Raw genomic sequence first — 16,835 nt, 5'->3', positions numbered from 1 at the left:
TAGGTTTAACCTAACGGTGAAACCCCGTCTCTACTAAAAATACAAAAAAAGTAGCCAGGCATGGTGGCGGGCACCTGTAGTCCCAGCTACTCAGGAGGCTGAGGCAGGAGAATGGAGTGAACCTGGGAGGTGGAGCTTGCAGTGAGCAGAGACTGCCCCGCTGCACTCCAGCCTAGGTGACAGACTGAGACTCTGTCTCAAAAAAAAAAAAAAAAAAAAAACAAAACCCAGTGTCTGGCAATGTGACACTAAATCTAAATCAATGAGATTAAAATCATTCTGGCTTTCCATACTACCTTTAGAATTGGTAAGCAGTTGAAAAGTCCTTACCTATTCCTGAGGCTGGTGTGAAGGAGTGGATTCTGTTAACAGCAGCAAAATCTAGGGACTGAAAATACCTGAAGGAAGACTGCCCCATCTCCCAGACGAAAATATCAATTGAATTCTGATCTCCTACAATAATGAAATAAAAGTCAAATCTTAACACAAAAGTTACAGAAAAAAATGACAAAATTACATAATAAAACTACAATAAAAATATCAAGAAACAAATTTCCTCAGAATCCATTTAATCTAATAAAAATACAAGTGAATAGGAAGTACGTCAAAAGTCTTTTTTGCATTTACTGCATGACACAAATACATTATTAGTCATTAACCATGATATAATGTTAAAGAAAGAACAAGGACAATTTTTTTTATTTTTTAGGAATGCTGCAATTTTACCTATGAAAGTTCTACTCAGCAGCAAAAAGCAAATTTTCCTTCCAAGAATATTCTGAAAGAGTATTATAAAAAGTTCTGAACATTATTTATTAATACTATGAATTATTCATGGTACCTCAAGTAAATACATATAAAAAGTTACTTGTTTGCATCCTGGATATAAAATATTCATGTATCTTTCAACTTTACCTATCTACTTCCGATTCGTTTTAATATAACTTTAAGGTGGTAGTCAGAACACCACAAGATTAGGGGCATACTGCTTAAATATTTCTCAAAAATCCATTTATAGCTAACAATTAATACTTATCATCTATCAAGAAATATTATATGGATTAGTAAAAAATTATTACAAGAGCATTTTCATATAAAATATACCATATGAATGCTAGATGAATTCAATAACAACTATATATACATTACAAACACTTTATCTTCTCACCTAGAAAAACATTTTTGGCAAATATTAAGTAAATATCATTGGCTGAAGACAAAGCCTCAACTTGTGTTGTCCCACTGACAGGCACCTCTTGAAAGTTAATAAACCCAATGCCAGACCATCTGAATAAAAGGGAGTTTAGCCTGGCATTAGCCTGGGAAATGGCTAAGAACACAGAGCCTTCCTTGTTGAACAAGGCCATGGTCAGCACACCTCGGACAGGGAGTTTTTGATGCAACACGAAGCTTCCTCCATTCCACCTGAAGACCTGAAGGAAATGTTGAAATACAAAACCCTTTATGACTAGGAATTTAGCACTTGCAAGAATGTAATCAATATCGTATGTTTACTCTCTTGGATCCTTTTATTTGGTTAAAAAGATACCTTCATAAAAAAAGAAAGCGCTAAAACTGATGCTCCCTCGCTGCTCTCTCCCTTATCTAATCTGTGTGAGTGTGCACATCTATGTCTATACACATGAGTACATACGAGACACACACACACACACACACACACACACACACACACAGTGAATGAAAGAGAAGTTATTTGAAAAGAAATCAGTATCAAATGTACATCTGGGTAAGGGTTGGTAACAGCAGGGGAAGGGAAAGCTAAAACCAGGAAATAAACTAAATATGAAAAATTTAGAAATGAATAAGAAACATTCTAATGCTGCAATATTATTAACAATTGCTCGAGCAATAGAATACAGAGAAACACCTAAATCCTTTTTGTCCCCATGGTGGCAGTCAATGCACACAAGGTTTCAGGGTAAGTGTTCATAAATGCAAAATTAAAATTCAGACCCTGCCTGAAAGCAAGCTAGTCAATGTCACAGAAAATTATACTTATTCAGTCAACAATTAGGAACTTTTAAGCCACAGACATTATGCTGGCAACTATGGATACAGCGGCCTTTCCCTTTATGGATCTTATTAACTATTAGGAAAAGGTAAACAAGAAACATATCAATAATTAAATAAATGTCTGAGTATAAAATGGGTCAAGTACTGAAGATGACAATTAGGATGGTCTGATAGAGAATTATGAAGGTATTAGGGAAATCAAGTTAGAAGGAACGACATGACAAAGTTCTTAAGACAGAAGAAGTTTGTCATTATCTGAATAAAGACAGGAAGGAATTTGATAGTGCTGGGAGATTTATGAGAGTTAAGGCTGGAGAGGTAAGATCATGGAGAACCTCCCATTAGGGTGGCCATAAAATTTATAATCTAAACAGGGATCCTTTAAAGAGTGAAAGGGGCAATAACAATACCAGAACAACAGGCATAATCCAGTACTTTCCAAGGCAAATCCGGAAATGTAGCTATGCTGCTAAGCCCATATTAAATAATTTCAAATTTATTCTAAGCATAATTGCAAATCATTGAGTAGCTTTAAAATCAGAAATAGCATTAGTCAATTAATATTTTCAAAAAATGCCTCCGGTTACTCAATGGAGAATGGATCCGAGGAGGTCAAGGAAGTTCAGAGAACAGCTAGGAGGATACTATAATGGTGTGGAAGAGAAATAATGGGGACCTGAAGTAGGGAGGAGTAGAGACGAAATGTCTTCACTTATTGACACATATAATCAAAAATACTTAATGATAAACTCGATGTGAAAGAATAAGAAGGAGTAAGTTCAAGACCAACCCGAGAAACATGGTGAAACCCCATCTCTCCAAAATACAAAAAAGCAGTCAGGTGTGGTGACACACACCTGTTGACCCAGTCACCCGGGAGGCTAAGGTAGGAGGATCACCAGAGCCCAGGAGGTCAAGAATGTAGTGACCTGTCACTTCACTGCACTGGAGCCTGGGCCACAGAGCCAGACCCCGTCCCCCCTGTCCACAAAAAAAAAAAAAAAAAAAAAAAAAAGAGTAATCAAGGAAGAAATATCCCAGGATTCTGTCCTAAGCAATTGAGTTTGTGGGGTTGCTACTTCCTGAGATGAAAGCTAGCACTGAAGTAATGAGTTTCATAGTGAAAATCAAAGGTCAGTTTGGGATATGTTAAATATTATGTACCAAAAATATATTTAAGTGAACATGTCAATAGGTAGTTAGGTATGTAGGCCTGAACTACAGGGGAAAGGCTACAGATATAATTTAAAAGACACTAGCCTATTGCTGATATTTAAAACCATATGATTGATAACAGTATCCAAATGAGTGAAGAGAAAGAAAAAAGGAATTTGAACTTTAAGTGAATCTTTCTGGAAAACTCCAAGACATCTAAGTTTACAAAAGGGAAGAGGAACTGGGAATGGGGAATGAGAAGGATCACACAAACACACACACACATACATACACAGAGAGAGAGAGAGAAAGGGAAAAGGAAAATCTGTGTAGTGTCTTAGAAAGCAAGATAAGATTTATATTTGAGGATGAGGTGACTGTCACATGCTGGTGGAATGTATAATGATTACGCAGAAAAACACCCACTGGAATTGGCAACCCAGTTGTCATCGGCGAGCATGGGGAAGTAAAGACAAAACAAATAGATAATTCTTTCAGGATGTCTTACTATAGAGGGGAGAAAGGAAATGAAACAAAAATTAGAAGGGAATGAGATCGGGGAGGAATTTAAGCTTTTTAAGCTGGGTGAAGTTAGAACATTTACGCTGACTGTAGTAACCAAATAGAGAGAGATAGACGCCAGAGATGGAGGGAATAGCTAACCTTATGAGGGCAAGATGGGCACCTATGTGAGAGGCCTGGCTTTTTAGAAGGGACACTTTCTCTGTGGTAGCAGGAATGAGGAATAAGATTGGGTTTCAAGTGGGTTTTTGAATTTGGTGTTGGGAAAATGAGTAATACCCCTTTTGGTAGCTTTCATTCCAACAAGGGAATTAGCTGAAAATGGAAATGTGAAGCATGTATAGAAGTTTAAGGAGTCACAAAAGTTATCAAATAAGCATTACTAGGATTGCAAGATCTAGTTTACTAAAGAAATGTAGGATTTCTGAGGTGATACTGAACACCTGTGTGGCAATGCTAATCATGAATCATGATACTCTCTGGCTGGCTGTGTGATTTTTCTCCACAATGTTTTGCAATTCAGTTAAATTCTAATTAAATGTTCATATTTATTATTACATTATCCTTGGCTCTTGAAGACAATAATATTTTATGACTCTAGTGTTTAAAAATTAACTTTTAACTAACCAGTCTTTACATTCTACTTTACTACAATCAAATTATGGTTTTTCTTTTATACTAAACTGGCAGATCATACCTTTGGTAAATTTCAATTATAATGTTAAAAAGAAAAGCAAAAAAAAAAAAAAAAACCCACTTCATTTTAAAAAAATCAAACCTGAGTTAATTCGGAATCATCTCTTTGACTTGCAATGATTAAATAATCTTGGCTGTCTGAAGTAAAATATCTTACTTGAGAACTTTCCAGAATAACAATTGTTTGTACCTGCAAGGACAGAGTGGGAATGAAAACTTAAAGGAGACTTTAACTAAGAAAGCCACCAAACACACTAATAGCATGAGTTACTATATGAAGTGCAAGACTTAAAAAATTTTAATCCCAAGTTACGCATACCTAAGTGTCATTTTAAAAAGACAAAAATATCCCTGGATTAAGATACTTTGCTAAAATGTATATCAACTCACAAAAAGTCTTTTTTCACATTAACATAGAACATACATTATCTTAAAATTTGAACAATCTTACAAATCTTAATTACTTTTAAAGAAAGCAATCTATTTAAAAATGAAACTTTCTTTTACCAGGAATAATTTAAATCCAGACGTGAATGTATACACACTGTTAAGAGAAGGCTTTTCTTCATTTCTTTCTTCATGAGTAATCACAAAGTAGGGAGAAAAACCGATATTAAAGGCCTCACAAGTTTTAGGATTTTCTATATTTAAATCCTAGAAAATGAGGAATAAGAATACAGTAATTCATGATACATCTAAAATTTATCTGCACATTTTATTTTTGTGTTATAAAAAAATGCTGATGTTTACCTCAACTGGAATAAAAATCCCCTGCCATCGGTAAACAGTAACCAATGATTTTCTTAACATTATACCATATATTAAATTTTCCAAAGTAACGAAACACCAGCCAGAAGCTGATTCATCCAAAAAACTTTGAAATACGGAAAACACAACATCCATTCCCCCTGAAAAACACAAATCATGATTTACTATTTTATTATTCCTTCAAAAACTTATCTTTCTTATAGTTTAAACAATGAGACTACTGCATTTGTGACTACAAATGAAGATCCTTTCATGACGCATGTGTGTATGAGTGTGAAAAGACAAGACACAAGTGAGAAAACTTTACAATAACAACAAATAATTAATTTGTACTACAAATAAGAATTTTCTAAAAATTCTAATTTAAAAACCAAGAAAATGTTTTAATGTTCTGCTTTATACCTACACACACTTTTCCAAGGTGTATTTAGAAAGAAATACTAAATGTGGCTGGGCATGGTGGCTCACGCATGTAATCCCAGAATTTGGGGAGGCCAATGTAGGTGGATCACTTGAGGTCAGGAGTTTGAGGCCAGCCTGGCCAACATGGTGAAACCAGCCTCTACTAAAAATACAAAAATCAGCTGGGTGTGGTGGTGTGTGTCTGTAATGCCAGCTAGTCGGATGGCTGAGGCACGAGAATTGCTTGAACCCGGGAGGCGGAGGTGGTAGTGAGCCCACATAGTGCCACTGCACTCCAGCCAGGGACAGACCCTGGCTCAAAAACTAACTAACTAAATACTAAATGTATATTTTAAAGGGAAATATGCAGAACATGATTTTTATCAACTTCGGTAAAGATAAAAATATAACTGAGAAATTTTATAATAATAAATACCTTTATAGAAGCATGATAAATATTTGGTTTAAAAAATTTATGCTATTAATTTGAAATTATGCCCATCTAAGTTTCACTTTACATTTTATCTATTTTAAGAATGCCAAGCAGATTCACATATTTCAAATGGCTGTCAAGGTTTTACCAAACTGCTACAACTGGTATATGTTTTAAAATTCTGTACTACAAAAAAAAAAAAAAAGGACAAAAATAAAAATCCCCTAACTAATGAAGAGTAAAATTTTTTTAAAAATGTATAATCTCTTAACATGGCTGTTTCCCTTCAAAACATTAAGTTCTTTTTAAATTTTGGTTAGTGGTGTGAACATGATGCAGCAAGTACAACTATCAAGGTTGAAACCTGAGCTCCCTATAAATGATTGATCATTTTTAGATTATCAATTCAAGAGAATTTGTCAATGCCTTACATGTAATATCCAATAGCAATTTCCTTTTCTAAAAAATCTAGCATTTTAAATTCTTATGTTGCTCTCTTTTAAGGGTATACTGCAGATTTTTCATTTAAAGTCCCAAATGGTCCTGACACATTGACAAATCCTTCTCTACAGTAACTCAAGATGACCACAAATGAAGAATAAGCAATGACTGCTAATGATTAAGAATTTCCAACATATGCTCTCATGAGCACTTCCAAAAAAATACATGCAAAGTCCAAGCAGTAATGGAGAAATCTAAATTAGAAACCATAATTTTTCTTTTTTTTGGATCCCATCTCTACTTGTCTTCTAGACAACCATACCACTATTAATTATGTCCTTTTTCTTCTAAATATTTAATATTTCTGTACCTTTTCCATCCAACCTACACATGCTTGGGTCTCTCCAAACTAAACATGCAAAAAACCTTCTGAATCCTACACCCCACCACTACCACCTTCTCCAGGTCCTATCTTCCCAGCCAAACTTCTTGAAATGGTTGCATATAGTTGAGGTCTCTCTTCTTTCACCTCTATTCAAAATGGTATTCAGTCTCTGTCTTTCTATACAAATAGCCCTTTCTACGGTCTAACGCCTTCTATGTTGCTAACTATAATAGTTATTTTTCAGGTTCTCATTTTACTGGACTTCTCACCAGGGGTTGACACCATTTACTTCTTCCTCCATTTTAAAGCACTCTTCTGCTGGTATCTGCCATCCTGTTTTTTCCTAAGTTTCTTACCAGGTCCTCTAAGTCTCCTTTGCTAGGCCATCATCCCATATCCTCAGCCATTCAACTTGAACCTTCTTATAGTTCAGTCTATAGCATCCTCTTCCCTTCTCCATCTTCAGCCTTTCTTTTCAGATTTACATCAATTTCCATGACTTCAAATACAATATATATAGCTAAAGTTCCCAGGTTTATCTCTCCAGCAGAGACCTTCTTTTGAGTCTAGAGAAATTTATTCTCAAAAGTAACTCAAATTCAAAATGTGTTAAACCACATTTATTTTACTCCCCTTACCAAAATACATCTATTCTTTTTTTTGGAATTCCATCTTAGTGAATAGCATGAACTCCTTCTCCCATCCAACTGCACAAGCTAGAAACCTGAATCATCTCTGGTACTTCCCTCTCCTTCACCCTCATATTCAACATCTAGTCTAAGCTACCATCATCTTGCTTCCCTGTATCTTCACTTCTCTTCTGTGCCAACCCATTATTTACATGGCACTGTGAATAACATCTTCAAAATCCAAATATGATTATACCATACCACATTACATATGGTAACTCTCCTCCATTCCTAAACCACTCAAAGGCTCTCCGTTAACACTATTATAAAGACTGGCAACTATAAAATATTCCTTAAGGTCTTGAATGATCTGGTCTTGTCCAGCTATCCAAGCTCAACATTCCTCCTTATTTCTGTACCTACTATCCACCCAAGTTCTTCCCTTATGTGTGTTTTTTATGCCTCAGTTTTCTGCCTTCACAGCTTCTCACTCTCACCTCCATGTTCTTCCAACCCAGTCCTTTGCATAATCAATTCTACTTACTATTCAGTCTTAGTTCAAAGATCAATACCCCTTGAAAGCATTCTCCTATATTCTTTCAACACTTAGAACTTCTCCTTTGAAGCACTTACTAAAGTTTAAAGTATACATTGATTTTTACTTATTTGATTCATTTCTGTCACCCCCTAAATTCTAAGATCCATGAGTTCAGTGCCATGCCTGGCATGTGACAGGCACCCAATACATACTTTATTTTATTTATTTATTTTAATTTTATTTAATTTTAATTTTATTTTATTTTTGATGGAGTCTTACACTGTCGCCCAGGCTGGAGTGCAGTGGCGCGATCTCAGCTCACTGCAAGCTCCGCCTTCGGGGTTCACGCCATTCTCCTGCCTTAGCCTCCTGAGTAGCTGGGACTACAGGTGCCCAACACCACGCCCGGCTAATTTTTTGTATTTTCAGTAGAGATGGGGTTTCACCGTGCTACCCAGGATGGTCTCAATCTCCTGACCTCATGATCCGCCCACTTTGGCCTCCCAAAGTGCTGGGATTACAGGCGTGAGCCACCGTGCCTGGCCTCAACACATATTTATAGGTGCAATAAAAGAATCAGATTATCTGTTTTCCATTTTCAAATGATCAATAACATACAATTCATGGGAAAAAATATGAATCTTATACATGCGATATTTCTTGGTTACAGAATTTTGTTCTTATAAGAAATGAAACATACTCATGCCAAAGGCTGTTTCAGATACTGTCTCCCACTGCACACTCACAGCCAAACCAATGCCATTAGTTCGAGATACATTTAAATACACGGTCCTATTGGCTTCTTCGAGGTCTACGGAGGTGGCGCTGAAAGAAATACATGGATTGTGGAAAGCAGAAAAAGTACATATTCTACATATTTAAAATATATATCATATTGCTAGCATATACTTAATACACTTTTAAATCTATACAATCCAAGATAAGAAAATACTGAAAATCAGTTACTACAGTAACTTCACACTATATATTCTGAAAAACAAATAAAATTGTCATTCTTATGTTTCTTCACATATGTATGAAAAACACTTTATAGGAAAAAATGAGTCAGTAAATTAACATATTAATGAAACTAGATTAAAATATTTTTATGATATAAAAAATAAATATTTGTCAGCTTCTAGAAGAAATTTTAAAACCACAATCATGTTAATATATGTTTGAAGAAGAAATTTTAAAACCACAATCATGTTAATATATGTTTGAAGAGTCATTCATTTGGTTTGAGCAGTGAAGTCTACTTTATATTATTTCTTGCTTTTCATTATTTTTAAAAACACAAAATAGTACAGACCTTTACCTGAAAGTGTGAACTCCAAGAAAATAAGAATTCTAATAACACCATTCTAATAACAGGGTGAGTTTAGGTTTTTGATACTCCCAGTTAGGAGAGTAATTGGTCTCTCTAGACTTATCTTTAGTCTAGAGTTCATTTTAAAAATCCTTTTAAAAATAATTAGACATCAATTTCCTTCTGCATTTTCTTATGCAAAAAATATTCCCTACTTATAGGTTCAGAAGGGATAATTTCCTTATGAATAAACTATACCTATTTTCAACTGCAGAGATACTGAATAGCCCCAAAGGGGCCTGGTTTTGCAAAACTGTTATCAGGGTTTGAACACGTGCCCCTAGTCTAGCACCTCCAGTTGGATTAAACAAGGTGCAAACAAAATACTCATCCATTTCTGGTTCCGTGTCTAATACGGCAGATATGTGTAAGGCCTGAAAACAAAATCAAAAGATAAGGTTACTAGAATACAGTATTTTTTGTAACACACATATAGAGAAATCTACTAAACATTTCTGACAACAAAATACTATGTTTTGAAAAATACCATCTCACTTTGATTTAACACTGATTCCTATAATGTGATGGTTACACCTGTTTCAGGTTATTACTTTTAGGATTTTCAACTTTGTGATATATTGCACTGAAGTGTCCAAAAAACATTTAGTGCATTTTAAAATAACATTGATTAAAAATTACATCTATGTCTTCATTTTTGTGAACTTTTTGTCCTGCTCTGGCTACATAACTTGATTAATCTCATTCTAATCTAGGGTTCACTGTTAAAAAAACAGCTGCAGTCATAGCAGGAACAAATTAGAAACATCCCGAATGTTCATCAGTGGGAGAACAGACAAACCAATAGTGGTCTATTTTATAAAATGCTACTCAGTGATTTAAAAAAATGTCCAACTACTGATGCATGCAACCACACAGACTTAAAAATTATATTGAGTGAAAGAAGGCAGACACAAAAGAGTACACACTGTATGATTCTATTTATAGGAAGCTCAAGCAAAATGAGTCATCAATGATAGAAATCATAAAGTAGTTTCCTCTGGAAAGGGGAGGAGACAAGGGGAATCTTCTCGGTGATGATAATATTAAACACATTTATTTATTTATTTATTTATTTGTTTGTTTGTTTATGAATGAGACGGAGTCTCGCTCTGTCACTCAGACTGGAATGCAGTGGCACTCTGTTCACTGCAACCTCTGCCTCCCAAGTTCAAGTTATTCTCCCGCCTCAGCCTCCTGAGAACCATTACAGGCACGCACCACTAAACCTGGCTAATTTTTGTATTTTTAGTAGAGACAGGGTTTCACTATGTTGGCCAGGCTGATCTCAAACTCCTGACCTCAAGAGATCCGCCCACCTAGCCTCCTGAAGATTACAGGTGTGTGCCACTATGCCCAGTCTTAATGTTAAATATTTTAATCTAAGTGGTAGTCACATGTGTGTAAGTATATATCTTCAAAGTCACTAAGCCATATACTTAAGATTTGCGTATTTTACTGTTTATACTTCAAAACAAAAACTTTTTGGAATAAAAGCAGTTATGTCAGTTAAATTTATTTAATCCAATTTGCTCTAACATTCAATTTGCCTAATAAAAATAAAAGTACATACATATACTGTGAAAAAGGAGCCTTTTATGAAAAAAGTCACAGTAAAAAATATAAAACAAACAAAAAAATAAATTTAAGAAAAATTTTAAAAGATGAAAAAACATGAATAAACAGAAAATTAATAAAATATTTCAAATTTGAATTTTTACATACATATTTCAAGATTTAAATGTAAGTGACCTTGCACAAACCAATTAAGGTTTTAAATTTCCAAAATGTGAAAAAAAACCATGAAAATGAATATGCATTTGCAAATGTGCTGAAGTTACATAAACTGATCATTAAAAAAATAATTATTAGATGGACTGTTTTAGACAAAATAGCTTTAAATCTATTATTTTAGATTTATTATACTTGATATAGCTGGCTTGAAAAATGCCTAAAGCTAACATAATTAGCTATTTTAAACTTAAACTGTTTAAAAAAATAAAGTTTAGTAGCAGGAACAGAAAATTGTTAATACATAGAAAAAGAGGTTTTGGAAGGTAAACTGTGAGTATAGATCATATTTATAATTAATCTCAAATCCCCAATTTTTTTCTCCAATAAACTATTCCTGTTGTCAAACAAGCAGTCTGAAGTAAGCAGTTACATTTTGTTCAACAAAAATGTGGCAAAAGGGAAATGACTGGCTGGGACTTAATGCTTACAAAAATTGGCTTGGGTTTTCTTTTATATGGTTTATACACAATATAAAGTGACATATGCAATTTAAGTGTGCTGAAAATTTAAAATAGCCATACATATATTTTCTTTATTATTTACATATTCTTCTACCCTATTAATAGTAAAATGTTCCACTTGCACTTTATACAGAGTAAATAGAACTACAGCACTTGTCACATAGTAATTGAAGCATGTCTTCATCTATTACCTAAGCTGGCAGAATTGTTTTTTCATTCTAGGACTTGAGTGCTCATCTAAGAGAAATTTATTTTATAAATATTAAAGAAAAACTTCCATTCTCATTAAAGCTTCTTACTGTACCTTGAATTGAATACCTTCTTCTAAAACAATATAGCCTTTGGAAGGAGTCAGATCTTTAGATTCGTTTGAGGAATTCACTTCTGTCACAATGAACTGAACTGTCACTGTTCCAAACAATCCTTGTGCAGGTTCCCGAACAATGTACAACACTGCAACACTCTCCTGGACGTAGAGAGCTGTTGGCTCTCTTAGGAAAAAGTGCTCACTGTTGTTAAATGATAGAACTCCAGGGCCATCATCATTAGCAAGGACAATAATTAAGGCTGCCAAAATAAAAATATTAAAGCAACAAATGAAAATAGATTGGTTATAAATGCTGAAAAAAGTGTGGATGTCTAATTGAAAACTAGGCCAACTCTTTACCTAAGGTGATTGTTTTAAGAGGATCTTAAAAATGACAGAATTTTTCAAAGCATTTTTAAAAATTCCATCTTCACTCATGATAGAAAAATACTCAGTAATCTTGGGATAAAAGGCAGCTTCCTTAACCTGATGAAGCAATCTCTCAGAAGTCAACAGCAAATATCAAACTTAATATTGAAACATTAGCAGCATTCCCACTAAAAACAGAGACAAAATAATAATGTCTGTCATAATTGCTACTATTTAACAGTGTCCCAGGGCTACCAACCAGATAACACTTGTAAAAGTAGTGGAAAGAGTCAGAACTGTCACTATTTTCTAGATGACATGATTGTCTACTAAGAAAAAGCAAGAGAAAATATTAGAACTATAGTAAATACACAAAGCAAGCTGAGTAACCTTCACAAATCAAGAGTGTTCTATTTTTTACTGTCACTTATATTAATAATAATTGAAACTAATACTATTAAGAACTTGTTAATTGCTTAACCTATATTAACTCTTTTAATTCTTGCAATAACCCTATGATATTGATTATATTATTATTCTCATTTTACAGAACCTATGACTGAAGCATAGACAGGTAATTTGAAGAAGTTTACAAGCTGGGAAGTGGCAGACCTGGTGCACAAAGTCAGGAAGTCCGCTTCAGATCATACATTCTTAAAGACTACTATAATATCTCTATAGATCAGCTATCTAAAAAAAAAAAGTGGACCTTATTCACAATAGCAACACTACTTAGAAATTAGCCTAATGTAAAAACTATAAAACCTATATGAAGAAAATCACAAACTTTTAAAGTATGACTGTAGCAGACACTGTCAGCACCTCACCTATATCCCCTTCACTAAAGTGATCTGCAGCAGTTCCTTTTTGCCCAGTGATCTCTCTTTACCTGAAGAGAGCATCAGCCCATGCAGGAGTAAAATCACAACTGTTGCAAATTCAACACCCAAGAGCAACTCTCAAATGATCAGAAATAGGAGCCGGTGAATGAACAGCCCAGATTTCCTTCCTTGTCATGGGACAATCCTAAGCTTTATTCAACCTGGTGTCTAAGAGGGACCCCAGCAGGACTGAGTGTCAGTTGCCCACAGCAGTACTGTTCATTAGGACATCACCTATCAACTTTCCTCTCTCTCTTTCACCTCCTTATTTCTCATCAGGCCTCCACAGATCACCTCTAAAATAAACTAAATCCTTGTCCGAATCCTTGTCTTATAGTTTGGTTTTGAGAGAACACAAGGGAAGGTAATGGTATAAAAGATTTGAATTACTGGAGAGGCATTTTATATTTCTAAATTGGAAAACTCAATATTATAGTGATGTCAAATCTATCCAAATTAATCCATAATTCTAATTCAACACCAATCAAAATTGTTTGTTTTATAGATCTCAGCTTGAATCTAATGTTCATATGAAAGAGACATTTTTAAGGAATAGGTGAGATAATTTATAGAAAGAAAAAGAAAAATATTTGATCTGCAAAACTAGCAAAATGTACTTCAAGGCTATGATAAATAAAACAGCATGCTATTAGCACATAAATAGGCAAATAGAACAAAACAGAGTCCAGAAAAACGATAGGTAGATGGATAGAAAAGAAGGAAAAAAAGAAGGGTAGATATTTCATGTTGAAAATTGATGTTTCAACTCTCTGTTTCATTCTCTGTACTGTTTTATACATTTTAGGGTATATGTTTTATACATTTTAGGGTATACGTTTTGTATTTTAGGGTATTGTTTTATACATTTTAGAAGAAAAATGAAGTTGTATCCTTGCCTCACACACTGCAAATGAATACCTTCCTTATATGTTCAATAATGTAAATATAAATCAAAACTATGAAAATAGTAGAAAAATATAGTAAAATATTTTATGGCATTTGGGTGAAAAGACCTAAGTAAGCAGGATTTAAAAGCATATCAAAATATTTGATATTTTAAATTTAAAAAAATTTATGAGACATTATAATAAAAGATAAATGACAGACTGGGAGAAATATCTTTATAATATATTTAAGAGGCAAAGGGCTGAATTCAAAATATACGACTATTCCTACAAACCAATAAAGCAAAAACCACAGGAAAGTATATAAGGGATACAAAAAACAGAATCACAAAGAAAAAACCAAACCCGTGTCAAGCTTACTAACAAACAGGACAATGAAAGAAAAAATCACAATAATGCATAATACAACCACATATTTTTCAGTCATTAGAAATGGCATATGAAAATTTAAAGATTAAAGAAATTGCTGGGAAGGATATGGAGAAACTATTGTGTATGTACACAGTTGGAGTGTAACTAACACAGAAGGCAGTGGATTAGTCCTTTCCACTCAACATGCATTGTACTCAACAGATGATCTTAATTATCCACATATACAAAGATTTATGTAATAGGATATTTATTGAAACTTTACAAGGATCTGGAAATAGTTTCAAGGTCAATCAATGGGGCATGGTTTAAGAAACGACTCACTGTCAAAGCACTTATTTCTCTGAGGAATTTTTTAATCTTTAAAAATAGAAAATTACAAATATAAAGTAACCTTGGCAGCGCCCAATAATATATTCATTTCTCCTACTCATGGAAGTGGGCATGTAACCGATGTAATTTCCATCAGATTTACATGAGGACCTTGTAGGAATGCATGAATGTGAATACTCTCTCCTGTTATATGAAATGCAGAAGAATGATCCTGATCACCATCTCATAACAATGAATAATGTTAGCCTTGCAATGAAGCCAATATTCCAAAAGGCAAAGAAAAGAGACAGAAAACCTCAGGATCTTTGGCAGCATTAAGTCCTGCTCCTGTGTCATCTAAAGCCATATGTCTCTGTACCCTCAGGTTAAATAAACCAATAAATTATATGTGTTTAAATCCATTTGCATTGAGTTTTCTGTTATTTGTACCTAGACTATTCTCAACCAACACATGGTATCCATTCATAAAACCATTTACCAACCCATTATGTTTTAAAAGAAAATGATTTGATCTCAAATGTATACTCTGAATTTGAAAAACAGCCACAGCCTCAAAAAATAAAAAAATAAAAATAAAAATAAAAAATAAAAAGGCTTCTGGGGATTTAGAAATATCAATGTATTTTATTAATATAGCAAGAAAAGTAAAAACCAATCCTGGGGCTACTCAGAATTCTTTCATATTTTCTACTACAAATCAAATATCTCCATAAAGGCCAATAATTTAGGAATGCAAATATTCATCAAATTAACTAAAAAAAAAAAAAAAAAAACAAAAAAAAAAAACACCTGCTCAGCCACTGACTAAAACAGGAGTTTGAAGGGTCAGTCAGCATTCAATTCTTGAAATTCACCTGGCTTGATCAGGGCGGAGCAAGATGGCCGAATAGGAACAGCTCCAGTCTCCAACTCCCAGCGCGAGCGACACAGAAGACCGCTGATTTCTGCATTTTCAACTGAGGTACTGGGTTCATCTCACTGGGGAGTGCCGGACGATCGGTGCTGGTCAGCTGCTGCAGCCCGACCAGCGAGAGCTGAAGCAGGGCGAGGCATCGCCTCACCTGGGAAGCGCAAGGGGGAAGGGAATCCCTTTTCCTAGCCAGGGGAACTGAGACACACAACACCTGGAAAATCGGGTAACTCCCACCCCAATATTGCGCTTTAAGCAAACAGGCACACCAGGAGATCATATCCCACACCTGGCTGGGAGGGTCCCACGCCCACGGAGCCTCCCTCATTGCTATTACAGCAGTCTGTGATCTACCGGCAAGGCAGCAGCGAGGCTGGGGGAGGGGCGCCCGCCATTGCTGAGGCTTAAGTAGGTAAACAAAGCTGCTGGGAAGCTCCAACTGGGTGGAGCTCACAGCAGCTCAAGGAAACCTGCCTGTCTCTGTAGACTCCACCTCTGGGGACAGGGCACAGCTACACAACAACAACAACAACAAAAAAGCAGCAGAAAGCTCTGCAGACGCAAACGACTCTGTCTGACAGCTTTGAAGAGAGCAGTGGATCTCCCAACACGGAGGTTGAGATCTGAGAAGGGACAGACTGCCTGCTCAAGTGGGTCCCTGACCCCTGAGTAGCCTAACTGGGAGACATCCCCCACTAGGGGCAGTCTGACACCCCACACCTCACTCAGGGTGGAGTACACCCCTGAGAGGAAGCTTCCAAAGCAAGAATCAGACAGGTACACTCGCTGTTCAGAAATATTCTATCTTCTGCAGCCTCTGCTGCTGATACCCAGGCAAACAGGGTCTGGAGTGGACCTCAAGCAATCTCCAACAGACCTACAGCTGAGGGTCCTGACTGTTAGAAGGAAAACTATCAAACAGGAAGGACACCTACACCAAAACCCCATCAGTACATCACCATCATCAAAGACCAGAGGCAGATAAAACCACAAAGATGGGGAAAAAGCAGGGCAGAAAAGCTGGAAATTCAAAAAATAAGAGCACATCTCCCCCGGCAAAGGAGCGCAGCTCATCGCCAGCAACGGATCAAAGCTGGACGGAGAATGACTTTGACGAGATGAGAGAAGAAGGCTTCA

At 35.3% G+C, this 16,835-nt stretch overlaps 1 protein-coding gene across 1 annotated transcript in view; it reads right to left on the bottom strand.

Annotated features, from left to right (window-relative positions):
- Positions 1–16,835, bottom strand: part of ADGRV1 (adhesion G protein-coupled receptor V1) — a 596,167-nt gene that overhangs the window by 429,275 nt on the left and 150,057 nt on the right. Inside the window, exons 43-50 of the mRNA XM_025388176.1 lie at positions 11,929–12,191; positions 9,571–9,746; positions 8,704–8,828; positions 5,158–5,315; positions 4,915–5,061; positions 4,490–4,597; positions 1,169–1,433; positions 331–453 (exon numbers count right to left, since the gene is read on the bottom strand). Coding sequence (XP_025243961.1) covers positions 331–453; positions 1,169–1,433; positions 4,490–4,597; positions 4,915–5,061; positions 5,158–5,315; positions 8,704–8,828; positions 9,571–9,746; positions 11,929–12,191 — 1,365 coding nt within the window. The remainder of the gene's footprint in view (positions 1–330; positions 454–1,168; positions 1,434–4,489; positions 4,598–4,914; positions 5,062–5,157; positions 5,316–8,703; positions 8,829–9,570; positions 9,747–11,928; positions 12,192–16,835) is intronic.

The sequence above is a fragment of the Theropithecus gelada genome, chromosome 6, assembly GCF_003255815.1.
Source record: "Theropithecus gelada isolate Dixy chromosome 6, Tgel_1.0, whole genome shotgun sequence".
NCBI classification, from domain to species: Eukaryota; Metazoa; Chordata; class Mammalia; order Primates; family Cercopithecidae; genus Theropithecus; species Theropithecus gelada.
The sequence above is the reverse complement of the archived record's forward strand: the minus strand, read 5'-3'. Positions and strand labels throughout refer to the sequence as shown.